Below are 18,621 nucleotides of genomic sequence, written 5' to 3' on the forward strand. Positions count from 1 at the left end.
TCGCGAAATAGGAGAGAGTGTGTCACTGAAATGATACAGGATTTGAGATGGACATTATTCAAAGAAAGGCGTTTTTCGCTGCGGAAGAATCTTCTCACGAAATTCCATCACCAACTTTGTCCACCGAATGCGAAGATATTTTGTTGACGTCGACCTACATAGGGAGAAACGATCAGCATGTTAAAATAAGGGAAATCAGAGCCCGTATTTTCTTTCCGGGCGCTGTACGATATTGGAATAATAGAGAATTATGGAGGTAGTTCGATGAACCCTCTGCTAGGCACTTAAATGTGATTTGCAGAGTTTGCAAGTAGGTGTAGATGTAAATCACTTCACTGTGGTAGTTGAGAAGATACAAAATTATAAGAAGGAAAGAAACCATGAAATTTTTTATTTTGAATTTAAAAAAAAAATGTTTTTTTTTTTCTCTAAGACGCAGAAATATGTCGTCCGAGAAATATAAAACGACAAAAGAAGTCTTGTGGTTGATTATATTTCGAGAAAATGGACAGTAATGATTACATTACTTTTTTAACGTAATGTTATTTCTTTGTATTGTATGGGATTATTCACAAGTATCAGAAGACGACTGAAGAAAGCTATATGCCATATATAAAACATACATCAGTGGATAGGGCCTCTCTCCAGGTTTGTAATTCAGTTTACAGGTACCGTTTACCGTTTGTAATGTGGCAGTTACTAATAGGACAGTAAAAACTATTGCCACACACGTCGCAGCACGTCTTAGTCGATATCAGCGACCTCCTAAATTATTATTCCATGCAACTCTTCCAGCTTAAATGACAACGCTCGATCTCTGACATAACCCAGTAAAAGGGAATCAGATGGGATGAAGTCAGGTGACCATGAGAACCACTGGAGCAGAGGGGAATTATGTAACAGGGACCACGTCCAATCCACGGCTGAGGCAGTTCCACATTGAGGTAATCACGTCTGAAACAATGTGTGGTGGAGTACCGCCTTGCTCCAAAATGAAATCTCTACTATTTTGCTGTAACTGTAGCAACAGCCATCAGCACAGCATGTTCAGCTACACGAAACCGTTCGCAATTGTCTCCGCAAAGATGAATGGCCCATAAACTTAAGCAGAGGACGTGGCACATAAGAGGTTAACTGTAGGTGAATCACGAATGTGTCCCACAATCTCGTGTGGCTTTTACGTGGCCCGGACACGCCTTTTATGACAGATCACCTTCCCAGGCACATGAAACATAGCTTCGTCTCGGCAACCAACTTCTGTGAAACACGGTTGTCCTCCGGCAGCTGTTGCGAAGTCACGACAAAAGAGAACGAAGCTCAGTATCCCGAGTTGTCAGTGCATGCGACAACTGCAGCCGGTACGGCTTTACACGCACATGTATGCGGAGAATATGCCAGATGGCTGACTGTGGTACATGCCACACGTTTGCTCGCGGGTGCCGATGATTTCTTCTGACACCTGACGAACTGTTTCCGCCCGCGTTCCACCTTCCCAACTTGTGGTCACAGCTAGCCTCTTATTTTTATTTTTATTTTTTTCGCACCATGTAAGGAGCCGGCGCCACGGAATGTGTTGCACCAACCATGGATTTTCTGCTGGTGCTTTAACCTGATATCTGGTACGTCACGACTGACACATTTGGCGAGACCGTGAACACAAGACGCACATATGGCTCCACTATGCGACGTGTTCTGACATGTCGCCTCCCTCACGGAGCGCTCTGCAGCTACGCTAAAGAGCGTATAAAAGCCCCCGTAAACAATCAAACAATCTGTCACATCTTACTGTGGTTGCCAAAGATTTGACAGTGTACTCTTTTGTTTTGCGTGTTTTTCAAACACAGAGCGTGTTTGACGGGAATTCTGATAGCCAGAAATTTCACAAGATGGCTGACGTTGTTTGTGTCTAGGTTACGCCAAATCCATTATCTTTAATGAAAAGTAGTTTTATTACAATAAATGTCATTACACCACGAATTTCCCCAAGTATGGAAACTACGGTCAAGAATAAAAACAAAATAGCACTGGCGGTTTCAAAACTGTAGAGGTATTGCATCTTTCCCTGACATACAGGGTGATCAAAAAGTCAGTATAAATTTGAAAACTGAATAAATCACGGAATAATGTAGATAGAGAGGTACAAATTGACACACATGCTTGGAATGACATGGGGTTTTATTAGAACAAAAAAAAACGAAGTTCACAAAATGTCCGACATGCGTGATTCTGGTTTTGTAACTGCTACCGTGACGGGTGAGAGGTACGCCGATATGTTACAGAATCGCATCATACCCAGCCTGGATGATAAACACTTGCTGGAACGTACGATGTTTGTGCAGGATGGCGCTCCACCCCATATAGCGAGACGCGTTAAAGATCTCTTGGTGATGATCGTGTGCTCAGCCGCCACTTTCGTCACGCTTGGCCTCCCAGGTCCCCAGACCTCACTCCGTGCGATTATTGGCTTTGGGGTTACTTGAAGTCGCAAGTGTATCGTGATCGACCGACATCTCTAGGGATGCTGAAAGACAACATCCGACGCCAAATGCCTCACCATAACTGCGGACATGCTTTACAGTGCTATTCACAACATTATTCAAATGGCTCTGAGCATTATGGGACTTAACATCAAGGAATAACGTAGATAAAGAGGTACAAATTGAAAGAAATGCTTGGAATGACATGGGGTTTTATTAGAACCAAAGAAGTCCCCTAGAGCTACTTAAACCTAACTAACCTAAGGACGTCACACACAACATTATTCCTGGCCCGCATCTCGCTTCCACGCCCGGGTTCCCGGGTTCGATTCCCGACGCGGTCAGGTATTTTCTCTGCCTCGTGATAGCTGGGTGTTGTGTGATGTCCTTAGGTTAGTTAGGTTTAAGTAGTTCTAGGGGACTGATGACCATAGATGTTAAGTCCCATAGTGCTCAGAGCCATTATTTCTCGACTACAGCTATTGCTGAGGAATGATGGTGGACATATTGAGCATTTCCTGTAAAGAACATCATCTTTGCTTTGTCTTACTTTGTTATGCTAATTATTGCTATTCTGATCAGATGAAGCGCCATCTGTCGGACATTTTTAGAACTTCTTTGGTTCTAATAAAACCCCATGTCATTCCAAGCATTTCTTTCATTTTGTACCTCTCTATCTACATTATTCCGTGATTTATTCAGTTTTCAAATATATACTGACTTTTTGATCACCTGGTATATTACGCAGGAAAATCCGTATTCCACTACGCACAACATACGAGCAGGAGTGAAAAAAAATATCGAAGTTCTCAAGTTCTTCCACGGACATGTACATGTCCCTAGGTTGAGATTTTTTAATTAACTATCATTAGAGAATCAAGTAGCAGAGAATAAATTTTGGTGTTCGTTTGTCTTCTTTTTCAATATGAGGGCGAGTGTAACATTTTCCTTAACAGGTTTTCATGCGTACATTTCTCTCATTTTAAACCGTCCCTAGACCAGACGACCTGTTTCCGACGTCTTCCTCTCCTTCTTTTTGTTCTTCTTTAAACGCAGAGTCAGAGTCAATGTTAGAAATGCTTTACACGCATTTGTGGCCAATCCCACTAGTGACAAAACGCAGCATAGGTGAACAGTATCTGGTTCAAAAGTGAGGTTAAATTGACAAACTTTGTTGGTATGTGTAAGGGCTTGTTCGACAGATCCCTGGCTAGATAAGAACCAGTTTGACAAATGGGTTTTATATTTAACGAAGGAATTCGCCAAACAGCAGTGCAAACTGAGAAGCTTTTTTTTTAATTATTTTCCCAACAAGTTTCGGCAATTCAATATGCCATCTTCAGGCCCCATGTACACCACTCAAAAATTATCGATGCTAGCAAGCTGCGCCTATCTGTTTCTTGATGTCCTGAATTCTCAAGTGCTTCCTTCGAATACTTGACTGTAACTGAGTATTCGAGGAAAGCACTTGAGAATTCACCATGTACAGAAACATGGTCCCAGTATGCCAATACCGATAACTTTTGAGAGGTACATATGGGGCCTGAAGACGGCATATTGAACTGCCGAAACCGGTAACGAAAATAAAATAAAATAACTTGTCAATTTTCACGGTTGTTTGGCGAATTTCGTTGTTAAATATTTGACCAGCCGCTGTCACACGCCAACAATAGATCAACGGAGAAGTAAGTCTGACTGTTTACGAGCGCCTTTACGAGTCGAAACTAGGAGAAAAGGTCTATCCACTGATATGTGTCATTTTCCTATTTGTCTTCTAGTTCTCGGGTAGTCGTCTTCCGAGACTCCGAAAGTGCTTATGAATAACCCTGTACTCCTCGACATGGAAGTCCAGCATGCTCACGCGCCCCTACAACCGTATACCGAAATGGTGCCTTTGAAAGGGCGCGGCCGATTTCCTTCCCCATTTGTGAACCACTCCGAGCTTGTGCTCCGACTCTGGTGACACTGATGTCGACAGGACGTTAAAGCCTATCTTCCTTCCCCTCTTTTCATCTTCGGCCGTAACTACTCGATTTTATACAGTACGAAGGCCCGCCAAATGATTGTTTCTGGGGTCACTGACCGCATAAGCAGAATTTTAAAGAAAAATGGTATTCAGACGTCTTTCTGTAGTAAGAACAAAATGAAAGACTTTACCCGACGAAAAACTGATGCACCTAATTACCTCCACAGTGCAGGCGTCTCAAGTGTCACGTGGCTGCGGCGAAGTGTATATAGGCGAAACGGTAAGAACTGTTAAAGAACGCATTAAGGAACACGAACGGCACATGCAGCTAAATCAAAGTGCAAAATCGGCAGTAGCGGAACATCACGAGAATTGTGGCTCTGACATCAATTTTAATAACGTACGTGTACTGGCTAAGGAAACAAACATTTATAGAAGAAAGGTCCGAGAAGCGGTTGAAATTTCTAAGAATGCATCTAATTTCTATAGAGAGGACGGCTATAGGCTTCCGGCATCGTGGCTCCCCGCCATCAAGCAAGCAAATACGCGGCCGCGGTGTGTGAGCTGCTTAAACAACGCGCTGCAAGTCACCTCGGCGGACAATAACATTTTGGGTAAACATTCCCCCTCTCTCGCTCTGTCCGTTTCGAATCTAGCCACTGATGACGACCAACCAATACGGTAGCAGGCATTTCAACCAATAACCCTTCTCCAGCATAAGTGTGTAACAGTGCCTTTCTATCCAATGACGATGACCGCCAATGGTATCCACAGGAGATGAGCTACCAACGCCCCTTCTTCTGTATTAGCCTATTACTACGGCCCACCAATGGTAGCCACATGTATTTTAACCAATACTATCACTTCTCCAGCACGAACGCCAGAAAATTCCCCCTTTATAAGTGGACGCGACACTCGTCTCTGACAGTGTTCTAGTAGTAGTGGACACCAAAAGATCCTGAGGAAGATCCCAGCAGAGGGGTCGAAACGTCGAACATTTCAGAAGAAACATGACGCGGCCTAATAACCTAGAAGATATTAACTTAAAAAAAAAAAATCAAATGTGTGCGAATTCCTATGGGACCAAACTGCTGAGGTCATCGGTCCCTAGAGTTACACACTACTTAAACTAACTTATGCCCATACCCATGCCCGAGAGAGGACTCGAACTTCCGGTGGGAGGGGCCACGCAATCCGTGACATTGCGCCTTAATTCCCGCAGCCACTCCGTGCGATCAAATGATTGTAAGAGACTATGATGACATGCTCCTTTTGTACCTAGATTCAGAGTATCTTTTTCTGTTTATCCTCCACTTTTTTAATTTTCATCATTAAATTGCCATTTTGCATTTTCTTCTGGATTTTTGTTCTTATTGTGAGCGTGGGGTTGATCTGAGATTCTGTTATTCTGCGCAACAGATTAATCTGAGATGTGCCCTTTAACCTGCGGCTCCTGCAAGATGCAATTTCCACCCCCACACTACTACAGAAATCAGATAGACGCTCCTAACATTCTAAAGAGAAATGCCTGAAAAACTTTCTGCAATAAATATCTTCTGGAGTCGTCTGCTGTAAGGAAATGACACAAAAATTCACAAAACTTCTTACGTAACTAGTGAGATACTTGGGTACTGGAGTAGTGCTAGTTAGTGTAACAAAAACATGAAACTAACGATAGTTATTATTTATTTTGCAAAAATTCTGAGAAATCACAATGGCACTTTTAGTTATGAATTGAACAAGTTATATCCTGATTCTTTTCCGAATGTGAAGTTACCTCTCAAGGATAGGATTCGCTAATGAAATTTCTATACAAAGTTTAAGATGGTTGTTGACTTGGCAGAATGGCTGAGAAGCGCGCCTACACAACTTGAATAATTATCCTTTAGAATGTTGCTAGGTGCAATCGAGGCTGTCGTGTGTGAAATGCAGTGAAGTGTACCGTTGTGGAGGAAATATGGGCTCGCAATAGCTGTAGCGCACAATACCGTAAGCTGCAATCACTGCTGTCTGCGCCGCTCGCTGCTGACAAATAAGATAACTATCGTTCTATCTGGATTGACCTTCGCCAATCAAACTCTCCCCACGCCTTGATGAAGTCAAGGAATCCTATTCGCCCCTAGTCTATTGGCGTGGTACACCGGTCAAATAACAAGTCCACTGCGATGCAACTCAAAAATTAGCTAGCAGGCGTTTAATTGTAACTCTGTCCGTTCACACCGCACAATAAGTGTGGCGGCCAACACAGTGAACAACGCTCAATCGAAGGACTCAATATAGAGTCGCACTTAAATTCGACCTCGACAGAGGTGCTCTCCCAGTAAAGTACTGAGGAGAGACTTGTTCCTTGCTCCAAGAGCGACAACGGAACGGCGCCTCTCCACGCCAGACGTTAAGGGGTATGTATATCTTTCGGTCTCTTCCATTACTCCTTCAGCTCAAGGCGTCAGAAATATCGTCTGCCAATCAGCATTGTTCTTCTAAAACGGGAGAATGACGTTTCGTTTAAGGCGACCAATCCGAAAATCTGTAGTATCGGCGTTTGGCGTTTGCTGTCTCCCTGTGAGAATCTCTGAAACTGCATTCTATGTGTAAAGAATACGTAGGCTGGCCGCTCCCACACAATATAGCGGAATTTGCTTTCAGCCGAACACGGGGTCGTTCCTCCTTTCCCTCAGGCGAACGCTGTCCGCTCCAAGGGCGTCCACCGACGGACGTAGATGGGTTGGCCTCCTGGCGTGCGGTTGCCTCTCTCGAACTAAGAGCTCCTCTGAGTGTCGTGTCTGGAATGTATGTGTGTACGCCAGCCTCGAGTATTTCAACCACGGTGCGCACTTGCGATTTATTAGTTATTTTCATATCGTCTACATGAATTCATACAACATTGACTTTATCTTATCGAGTTTGGGTCTTGATGTGCGGAATATGACTGTGAAGGCGGAATATGTAAGCAATGAAGGTCAGGAGACCATGACGTCTTACATTATGATGACTCAATAGAGTCGACCCCAATTAGCTGTCATAAGCCCACTGAATGCGATCAATACGTTGGTGAATGAGAGAGTGTATAATGATGGAGGTGTAGCTCAGTTTAGCGAGTGAGTTGACTAGATAACTTGATTTTCACTTCCAGCTTCCATTCATGGGGATGCGGCAGTCGGGAGTGGAGAAGTACCTCAAGAAGTCGCTGTCCGCCCTGCAGCTGGACTACGTGGACCTCTACCTGATCCACAACCCCGTGGGCTTCCAGGACGTCGACGACGGCGGCTTCCCCAAGGACAAGGACGGCAACGTGCTCCTCGACGCGACCACCGACCACGTCGCCATATGGAAGGTACGAGCGGTGCGGCTCCTGCGCGCTGCACGGGCTCGCATCGCATATTGTCAAGAATACTGCCGCCCGCGAAGTGTACAGCGTGCAGGAAAACAACCTGGTAATAACAGTGAGAGCAGGATAGGCGATCGACGAATCGCGCAAAATTTTCGCTATATCCGCACGTCGGAAATTCAGCACAGTGTAGCCGCAGCCGAGAGACGACAGCCGACCAGCGACGGGTCCACAGAAATGTGTGCACGTCAACTGACTTGCCACAGCAGATACCTGTTATGCTAAGTTAATTAAATAGACAACAGAGGGATAGAGAAACAATTAAAATCGCTCAAAAGAGGAAAGGCCGCTGGACCGGATGGGATACCAGTTCGATTTTAGACAGAGTACGCGAAGGAACTTGCTCCCCTTCTTGCAGCGGTGTACCGTATGTCTCTAGAAGAACGTAGCGTTCCAAATGATTGGAAAAGGGCACAGGTCATTGCCGTTTTCAAGAAGGGACGTCGAACAGATATGCAGGACTATGGACCTATATCTCTAACGTCGATCAGTTGTAGACTTTTGGAACACGTATTATATTCGAGTATGTGGAGACTAGAAATCTACTCTGTGGGAATCAGCATGGGTTTCGAAAAAGACGGTCGTGTGAAACCCAGCTCGCGCTATTCATCCACGAGACTCAGGGGACATAGACACGGGTTCCCAGGTAGCTGCCGTGTTTATTGACTTCCGCAAGGCGTTCGATACAGTTCCCCACAGTCGTTTAATGAACAAAGTAAGAGCATATGGACTATCAGACCAATTTTGTGATTGGATTGAAGAGTTCCTACATAACAGAACGCAGCATGTCATTCTCAATGGAGAGAAGTCTTCCGAAGTAAGAGTGATTTCAGGTGTGCCGCAGGGGAATGTCGTAGGTCCGTTGCTATTCACAATATACATAAATGACCTTGTGGACGACATCGGAAGTTCACTGAGGCTTTTTGCAGATGATGCAGTGGTGTATTGAGAGGTTGTAACAATGGAAAATTGTACTGAAATGCAGGAGGACCTGCAGAGAACTGACGCATGGTGCAGGGAATGGCAATTGAATCTCAATGTAGACAAGTGTAATGTGCTGTGAATACATACAAAGAAAGATCCTTTATCATTTAGCTACAATACAGCAGGTCAGCAACTGGAAGCAGTTAATTCCATATTTATCTGGGAGTACGCATTAGGAGTGATTTAAAATGGAATGAGCATATAAAGTTGATCGTCGGTAAAGCAGATGCCAGACTGAGATTCATTGGAAGAATCTTAAGGAAATGCAATCCGAAAACAAAGGAAGTAGGTTACAGTACACTTGTTCGCCCACTGCTTGAATACTGCTCAGCAGTGTGGGATCTGTACCAGATAGGGTCCAACGGAGAGCAGCGCGCTTCATTACAGGATCATTTAGTAATCGCGAAAGCGTTACGGAGATGATAGATAAACTCCAGTGGAAGGCACTGCAGGAGAGACGCTCAGTAGCTCGGTACGGTCTTTTGTTGAAGTTTCGAGAACATACCTTCACCGAGGAGTCAAGCAGTATATTGCTCTCTCCCACGTATATCTCGCGAAGAGACCATGAGGATAAAATCAGAGAGATTAGACCCCACACAGAGGCATACCGACAATCCTTCTTTCCACGAACAATACGAGACTGGAATAAAAGGGAGAACCGATAGAGGTACTCAAGGCAAACTCCGCCACACACCATCAGGTGGCTTGCGGAGTATGGATGTAGATGTAGCTGAAGATAGTAGTTCCAGTCATATGTAGGTATCCCTTAAATTCCTACCCGTGATAGCTTACATAGATGATAGAGGACGCTAGGAGAGCAAACACTGTATGACAAGGTTCCCCAAACTGTCTTCTGGAGAACGCTGGTTTTCTGCGGAAAGTTTTGGATCACCTCGGTTCCGAGAGCTCCGGAACCTACACAGAAAATTCAAACAAAGATCAACATAAACATCATTTCCGCCCTTTTTATTGTTCGTGCAAACCACACCTTGCATGTGGTACCACCATACAGCGAGACCTTCAGAGGTGGTGGTCCAGATTGGTGTACACACCGGCACCTCTAATACCCAGTAATACGCCCTCTTGCATTGATGCGTGCCTGTATGTATATGCATACTATCCATAAGTTCATCAAGGCACTGTTGGTCCAGAGTGTCCCACTCCTCAACGGCGATTCGGCGTAGATCCCTCAGAGTGCTTGGTGGGTGACGTCGTCTATAAACAGCCCTTTTCAGTCTGTTCCAGGCATGTTCGACAGGGTTCATTTCTGGAGAACTTGCTAACAGGCTGGCCACTGTAGTCGAGAGATGTGGTTATCCTGAAGGAAGTCGTTCATAATATGTGCATGATGGGGGCGCGAATTGCCGTCCAGGAAGACAAATGCCTCGCCAATATGCTGCCATTATCGGTCGGAGGATGGCATTCACGTATCGTACAGCCGTTGCGGAACCTACCATGACCGCCAGCGGCGTACGTCAGCCCCACATAATGTCACCGCAAAACATAAGGGAACCTCCACGTTGCTGCACTCGCTGGACAGTGAGTCTAAGGCGATCAGCCTGACCGTGTTGCCTCCAAACACGTCTCCGGCAGTTGTCTGGTTGAAGCCATATGCGACACTCATCAGCGAAGGTTCAAGAATGGTTCAAATGGCTCTGAGCACTATGGGACTTAACTGTAACGTCATCAGTCCCCTAGAAGTTAGAACTACTTAAACCTAATTAACCTAAGGACATCACACACAGCCATGCCAGAGGCAGGATTCGAACCTGCGACCGTAGCGGTCGCGTGGCTCTAGATTGTAGCGCCTAGAAACGCTCGGCCACTCCGCGCGGCTTATCGGTGAAGAGAACGTGATGTCAATCCTGAGCGGTCCATTCGGCAGGTAGTTGGTCCCATCTGTGTCGCGCTGTATGGTGTCGTGGTTGCCAAGATGGACTTCGTTATGTACGCCTGGAGTGAAGTTGCGCATCATACAGCCTATGGCACTCAGTTTGAGTCGTAACACGACGTCCTGTGGGTACACAAAATGCACTATTCAACATGGTGGCGTAGCTGTCATGGTTCTTCTGAGCCATAATCCGTAGGTAGCGGTCATCCACTGCATTAATTGTGCTTGAGCGGCCTGAGCGAGGCATGTCATCGACAGATCATGTCTCTCTGTATCTCTTCCATGTCCGAACAACATCGCTTTGCCGGCCGCGGTGGCCAAGCGGTTATAGGCGCTCAGTCCGGAACCGCGCGACCGCTACGGTCGCAGGTGCGAATCCTGCCTTGGGCATGGATGTGTGCGATGTCCTTAGGTTAGTTAGGTTTATGTAGTTCTAAGTTCTAGGGGACTGATGACCACAGATATTGTCCCATAGTGCTCATAGCCATTTGAACCAACATCGCTTTCGTTACTCCGAGACGCTTGGACACTTTCCTTGGTTAGACTTCCTGGAACAAAGTAACAATGCGAACGCGATAGAATAACCGCAGTATTGGCCATCTAAACGTGGACGAACTACAGACAACACTAGCCGTGTACCTCCTTCCTGGTGGAATGATTGGAACTGATCGGCTTTCGGCCCCCTCCGTCTAATAGGCACTGCTCATGCATGGTACTTTGCATCTTTTTTTAGTGACATCTCTGAATACTCAAAGGGACTGTGTCTGTCATACAATAGCCACAGTCAACGTTTAACTCAGGAGTTCTGGGAATTGGGGTAACGTAAAAGCTTTTTTTTATGTTTGAAGTTGCCTCGCAAATGAGCAGACGGATTCTCTTTCCTCTGTTAGTCTCAGAGCGGATAGGAAGGGAAACGGGAACTACTAGTGATGATTCGGTTGCCTGAAGTACCGATAACCACCGGAACACGACTGAACACTGTCAACTCGGCTTGATTGCATCAGAATTCTCGTCTGCTTATTTTCGTTTCCCTATTGTTCTCTCTGGTGGAAGACGGGCACAAAATTACAAGATGAACAGACTTGTACCGGACAGAATGGCTGCATCTTGTGGACGAATATTACGATAACGACAGCTGCAGTCTCAGACACTAGTCTGTGTTTTGTTAAACGCCCCGTATACACCAGACGATAAAAAATATCCAGACGCCTAACACACAGCACATAGCACTCAGTCTTCAGGCAACAAGTGGTCCATCGGGACCATCCGACCGCCATGTCATCCTCAGCAGAGGATGCGGTTAGGAGGGGCGTGTAGTCAGCACACCGCTCTCCCGGTCGTTATGATGGTTTTCTTTGACCGGAGCCGCTATTATTCGGTCGAGTAGCTCCTCAATTGGCATCACGAGGCTGAGTGCACCCCTAAAAATGGCAACAGCACATGGCGGCCCAGATGATCACACACCCTAGTGCCAGCCACACCCAACAGCGCTAAATTTCGATTATCTGACGGCAACCGGTGTATCCACTGCGGCAAGGCTCAGACACCTATTAGTGGATGTTAATGTGTGGTGTGTCCACCCTTCACCTTTATGACTGTTTCAACTCAGTGAGGTGCCTGTTTGTCTGTTGAGGAACGGCAGCATATTGTTTCTCACTAGCCAAACCCAGAGAAGGTAGTGATGTTGAACACTGGAGTGAAGTCGACGTTCTAACTCATCCAACACGAGTTCCATGAGGTTCACGTTCTGTCTCTGGGTAGACCTGCCATTTCTGGAACGTTATCGTGCACGCAGTACACAGCGATGTAAAATGTGCTCATATCTGTCTGCATTTGGTGGGCTGGTTGCTTTGGGATAAGGGACCAAACAGCGACGTCACCAGTCCCATCAGGTAAAGGAAAGAATGGAGAAGGAAGACGGCCGTGCCCTTTCACAGGAAGCATCCCGGCATTGATCTGAAGCGATTTAGGAGAATCACAGAAAACCTAAATGAGGATGGCCGGACGCGGATTTGAACCGTCGTCTTCCCGAAAGCGAGTCCGGCACATAATTTTATTCAGGCACTCCATATCCCCCGTTTCCAATCATCCAATGACCAGCGGTATCACACCTCGCACCACCTCGAGCATCACTCAGCACTGAGCACAGAAATGTCTGGCTCACAAGGATTCGCTCTACCACTGTACTTCATTCTTTTACCTCGCTATGCACAGTTAGTGTAGTAACTGTACTGTTGGTAACACTTTCATACGATTTTTACGACCATACTCCTTAAAACTCAACGGTCCTGGTGCATCAGTGCAAGAGGTCTGCCTGGTCTTGTTTTAGCTGTGGTTATTCCTTCTTAACAATCTGCACGAACAGTTCGGCGACGTTTGCAGCAGGGTGGATTATCAGCTCGGAGACTATGGCTGCGGTTACCCTTGACGCTCCATCACAGACAGGAGCACCTGCGATGGTTTACTCAACGACCAACCTAGGTGCACGAATGGCAAAAGGTCATTTTTTCGGATGAATCCAGGTTCCGCTTACAGCATCATGATGGTCGCATCTGTGCTTGGCGACATCGCGGTGAACGCACTTTGGAAGCGTGTATTCGTCATCGCCATACTGGCGTATCGCCCGGCGTGATGGTATGGGGTGCCATTGGTTACACGTCTCGGTCACCTCTTGTTCGCATTGACGTTACATTTCTGATGTGTTACGACCCATGGCTCTACCCTTCATACGATCCGTGCGAAACCCTATATTTCACCAGGATAATGCACGCCCGCATGTTGCAGGTCCTGTACATGCCTTTCTGGATACAGAAAATGTTCGACTGCTGCCCTGGCCAGCACATTCTCCAGATCTCTCACCAACTTAAAACGTCTGGTCAATGGCGGGCGAGCAACTGGCTCGTCACAATACGCCAATCACTACTCTTGATGAACTGTGGTATCGTGTTGAAGCTGCATGGGCAGCTGTACCTGTACACGCAACCCAACCTCTGAATGCCCAGGCGTATCAAAGGCGTTATTACGGCCAGAGGTGGTAGTTCTGGGTACTGATTTCTCAGTAGCTATGCACCCATATTGCGTGAAAATGTAATCACATGTCAGTTCTAGTATAATATATTTGTCCAATGAATACCCGTTTATCATCTGCATTTCTTCTCGGTGTAGCAATTTTAATAGCCAGTAGTGTATAAGAGGCATACAAAAAGAAATGTGCTGGAGTATGGAATGCACAAACCAGTGACAGGAGGGTAATATCGTGGCGTGTGTAACAAGGCGTGGAGCCGACCAGAGCGTGAAAGCTCACAGCCTGTCGCAAGAGGGCACTTGTACAAGTCACGTGACAATACAGAGTTAGCAGCACCATGCATCAGTCGTCCAGTGTTGCCAGTCGCATTGCAAACAATGACATGGAGGCGTCAAATGACGAGCAAAGAGGTGTTGTTCGTTTTCTGACAGCGGAAGGAGTAGCAGGAACGGACATTCATCGAAGAATGTCACAAGTGCACGGCGAACACAGCATGTCCCTTGCAAGAGACAAGGCGTGAGACAAGCACTTCAGGGAAGGACGGGTGTTGTTAGCCGATGATGCCCGGGCTGGAGCACCACACTGCGTTACCGATGATATCGTCCACCTGATGGATGCACTCTTACCCTGGACCGCCGAGTGACAGTGAAAGCCACAGCCGGCGTGGTCGGACTGAGCATCGGAAGTGTTCGCACCATCATGAAGGAACGACTGCAAATGCGCAAAGTGTGTGCCCAATGGTTGCCCCACGGTCTTCAACTACGCCAGGAAACATGTCGAATGGCCCACTGTCTTGCTCATCTGCAGCGCTACGCTCGGGTAGGGTGGAGATGACTCATGGTGTCATCACTTCGAACCAGAATCAAAACGACAGTCTCCAGTGGAAGCATCCAGGGTCACCACCACCCAAAATGTCGAGGACACCCACACGAGTACAAGAAACGTTATGCTGACATTCTTCTTTGACCAAGATGGCCCTCTTCTGATTCACTTCCTGTAGCACGGGACAACAGTGAATGCCCAGCGTTACTCGCAAACCTTGACCACACTTCGCCAAGCGATCAAATCAAAACGACCAGGCAGTCTCACCCGTGGGGTCATTCTGCTCCCCGACAATGCAGAGCCTCTTATGGCCAACACAGTCGCGGCACTCCTGCAGAAATTCAAATGGAAGGTTCTCGGCCGCCTTCCATACAGTCCGGACCTCTCTCCTTATGTTTACGCCATTTTTGATCCCCTTAGAAAGGCTCTGAGGGACAAATGATTCACCTCGGATGACTAAGCTCAGCTGTATATGCGGAACTGGTTAACATCGCTGCCACAGGAAGTTTATGAGATAGCTATGCACCGCCTTGTGTCACAGAGGGAAAAGTGTCTCAACAGCCAGGGTCAATACATCAAACATAAAGGTACTGGTTTCTGTAATTATGTCTTGGGCTCGCTTCTTTTTGAGCGCCTTTTATATAGGGTGTTACAAAACGGTACGGCCGAACTTTCAGGAAACATTCCTCACACACAAATAAAGAAAAGATGTGTCCGGAAACGCTTAATTTCCATGTTAGAGCTCATTTTAGTTTCGTCAGTATGTACTGTACTTCTTCGATTCACCGCCAATTGGCCCAATTGAAGGAAGGTAATGTTGACTTCGGTGCTTGTGTTGACATGCGACTCATTGCTCTACAGTACTAGCATCAAGCACATCAGTACGTAGCATCAACAGGTTAGTGTTCATCAAGAACGTGGTTTTGCAGTCAGTGCAATGTTTACAAATGCGGAGTTGGCAGATGCCCATTTGATGTATGGATTAGCAGGGGGCAATAGCCCTGGCGCAGTACGTTTGTATCGAGACAGATTTCCAGAACGAATGTGTCCCGACAGGAAAAGAGTTCGAAGCAATTGATCGGCGTCTTAGCGAGCACGGAACATTCCATCTTATGACTCGCGACTGGGGAAGACCTAGAACGACGAGGACACCAGCAATGGACGAGGCAATTCTTCGTGCAGTTGGCGGTAACCCTAATTTGAGTGTCAGAGAAGTTGGTGCTATACAAGGTAACGTTGACCACGTCACTGTATGGAGTGTGCTACGGGAGAACCAGTTATTTCCGTACCAAGTACAGCGTGTGCAGGCACTATCAGCAGTTCATTGGCCTCCGCGGGTACACTTCTGCGAATAGTTAATCCAACAATGTGTCAATCTTCATTTCAATGCAAATGTTCTCTTTACGGATGAGGCTTCATTCCAACGTGATCAAATTGTAAATTTTCACAATCAACATGTGTGGGCTGACGAGAATCCGGACGCTATTGTGCAATCACGTCATCAACACAGATTTTCTGTGAACGTTTGGGCAGGCATTGTTGGTGATGTCTTGATTGGGCCCCATGTTCTTCCACCTACGCTCAATGGAGCACATTATCACGATTTCATACGGGATAGTCTACCTGTGCTGCTAGAACATGTGCCTTTACATGTACGACACAACATGTGGTTCATGCGCGATGGAGCTCCTGCACATTTCAGCCGAAGTGTTCGTACGCTTCTCAACAACAGATTCGGTGACCGATGATTTGGTAGGGGCGGACCAATTCCGTGGCCTCCACGCTCTCCTGACCTCAACCCTCTTGACTTTCATTTATGGGGGCATTTGAAAGCTCTTGTCTACGCAACCCCGGTACCAAACGTAGAGACTCTTCGTGCTCGTATTGTGGAAGGCTGTGATACAATACGCCATTCTCCAGGGCTGCATCAGCGCATCAGGGATTCCATGCGACGGAGGGTGGATGCACGTATCCTCGCTAACGGAGGACATTTTGAACATTTCCTGTAACAAAGTGTTTGAAGTCACGCTGGTACGTTCTGTTGCTGTGTTTCCATTCCACGATTAATGTGATCTGAAGAGAAGTAATAAAATGAGCTCTAACATGGTAAGTAAGCGTTTTCGGACGCATGTCCACATAGCATCTTTTCTTTCTTTTTGTGTGAGGAATGTTTCCTGAAAGTTGGCCGTACTTTTCTATAACACCCTGTATACAGACTTGTAGTGGTCAGTTCCAGATTACGTAAGAGTGTCTGAATATTTTTGGCCACATAGTGTCCTTCTGTATGAGTATAGATTAGGATTTTGGACTGTTTTCCTTACTATGTGCAGGGAATGGAGGCCCAGGTGGACGCAGGCCGTGCTCGCTCCATAGGTCTGTCCAACTTCAACGCGCGCCAGATCAAGCGCGTGTGGGAGTCAGCGCGCATCAAGCCGGCGAACCTGCAGGTGGAGATGCACATCTACTTCCAGCAGCGCGAGCTCAGGGCCTTCTGCCGCGCCCTCGACATCACCTTCTGCGCCTTCGGACCCCTCGGCTCGCCGCACATCTACCCGTTCGTCGAGAGCCAGGGCGGAGATGTGAGCAAGTAGGTGGCGTCTGAGGTCAACCCCCGCATTGCGCAAGGTTGTCGAGATACTTTTGATACGATAGTGCAGTCTTTAGGAAAGCGTCACTAAATGCAGTAGTGGTGAATTTTTTCATGTACCAGGTGATCAAAAAGTCAGTATATATTTGAACACTGAATAAATCACGGAATAATGTAAATAGAGGGGTACAAATTGAAAGAAATGCTTGGAATGACATGGGGTTTTATTAGAACCAAAGAAGTTCTAAAAATGTCCGACAGATGGCGCTTCATGTGATCAGAATAGCAATAATTAGCATAACCAAGTAAGACAAAGCAAAGATGATGTTCTTTGCAGAAAATGCTCAAAGATGCTACCCCCTTTTTTTGGGTAGGGGATCAGGTTGCGGGCTGGCGGAGGCAGTGTGGACAGGGGTGGCAACCCGAAGCCTGGCCACCATGTCTCCAACCTCCCTTTTCTGGGGATGAGGTCCACGGATGAAAGCGATTTTTTTAGACCACCAAAGCTTAATGAGTTTATAATTGTTGCACGTCCTTTCATTGCACTGCGCAAGGCTTTCCTTCCTATCAGACTGTTTGCTGCTGCGCTGCGTTTTGTTATGTTCATCACTTCGAGCAGTACCGAGTTTTCATTGCCTCAGGTAATCCACGAAAATTATTTAGAGCCAGTTACATTACAGGCAACATAATTGGTGTTGGTTTTCAAAATCAAATTCAGGGTCAGATTAGGTAAAGTTTATTTCGGATCTTATTTCTTATGCAGACAGTTTTATTCCGAGAGTGCAATGTTTTATTTGCGTGCCTATCGTGCAGTGTTTGGAAATTTTGTTTAGTAAGCTTGCGCAAGTGAATTCACAGGGAATTTTAGCAGAAACATTCTGAATATCTATTCTTTAAAAATTCGATTGTAGCATTTTTATTCTTTTAGTCTTGTGTGTTGAAACTGCAAGTCACACAGTGTGACGTCATGCACTGTGGTAATAGCATACACACTGCAATGTACAATACAGAATTTCACAGAACCGCTTATTTAAAATACATTTTCACGTCTTCTGATTAATTTGGTTGGAGTCAATTAAAAATAAATTTATACGATTTCAGTTTTGGATACTCTTATAATCTTATAGCGTTGTGTAATAACAGCTCATACACTGTTCAGGAAAAAACAGGCCTTTCTGTCAGAGATGTACTTTACTTGTGCTGTCGCGGTAGGATTGTCTCTGGCCGTTGTGCAGAACTGTTGACAATCTACTGGGTGATCAAAAAGCCAGTATACATTTGAAAACTGAATAAATCACGGAATAATGTAGATGGAGAGGTACAAGTCGACACACATGCTTGGAATGACATGAAACAAAAAAATACAAACGTTCAATAAATGTCCGACAGATTGCGCTTCATCAGATCAGAAAAGCAATAATTAGCATAACAAACTAAGACAAAGCAAAGATGATGTTCTTTACAGGAAATGCTCAATATGT

At 46.0% G+C, this 18,621-nt stretch overlaps 1 protein-coding gene across 1 annotated transcript in view; it reads left to right on the top strand.

The window, feature by feature from the left end:
* LOC126292305 (1,5-anhydro-D-fructose reductase-like) overlaps window positions 1-18,621 on the top strand; it is a 49,412-nt gene that overhangs the window by 11,946 nt on the left and 18,845 nt on the right. Inside the window, exons 3-4 of the mRNA XM_049986237.1 lie at window positions 7,577-7,777; window positions 16,884-17,140. Of these exons, the coding sequence (XP_049842194.1) occupies window positions 7,577-7,777; window positions 16,884-17,140 (458 nt within the window). The remainder of the gene's footprint in view (window positions 1-7,576; window positions 7,778-16,883; window positions 17,141-18,621) is intronic.

The sequence above is a fragment of the Schistocerca gregaria genome, chromosome 9 (genome assembly GCF_023897955.1).
Source record: "Schistocerca gregaria isolate iqSchGreg1 chromosome 9, iqSchGreg1.2, whole genome shotgun sequence".
NCBI classification, from domain to species: domain Eukaryota; kingdom Metazoa; phylum Arthropoda; class Insecta; order Orthoptera; family Acrididae; genus Schistocerca; species Schistocerca gregaria.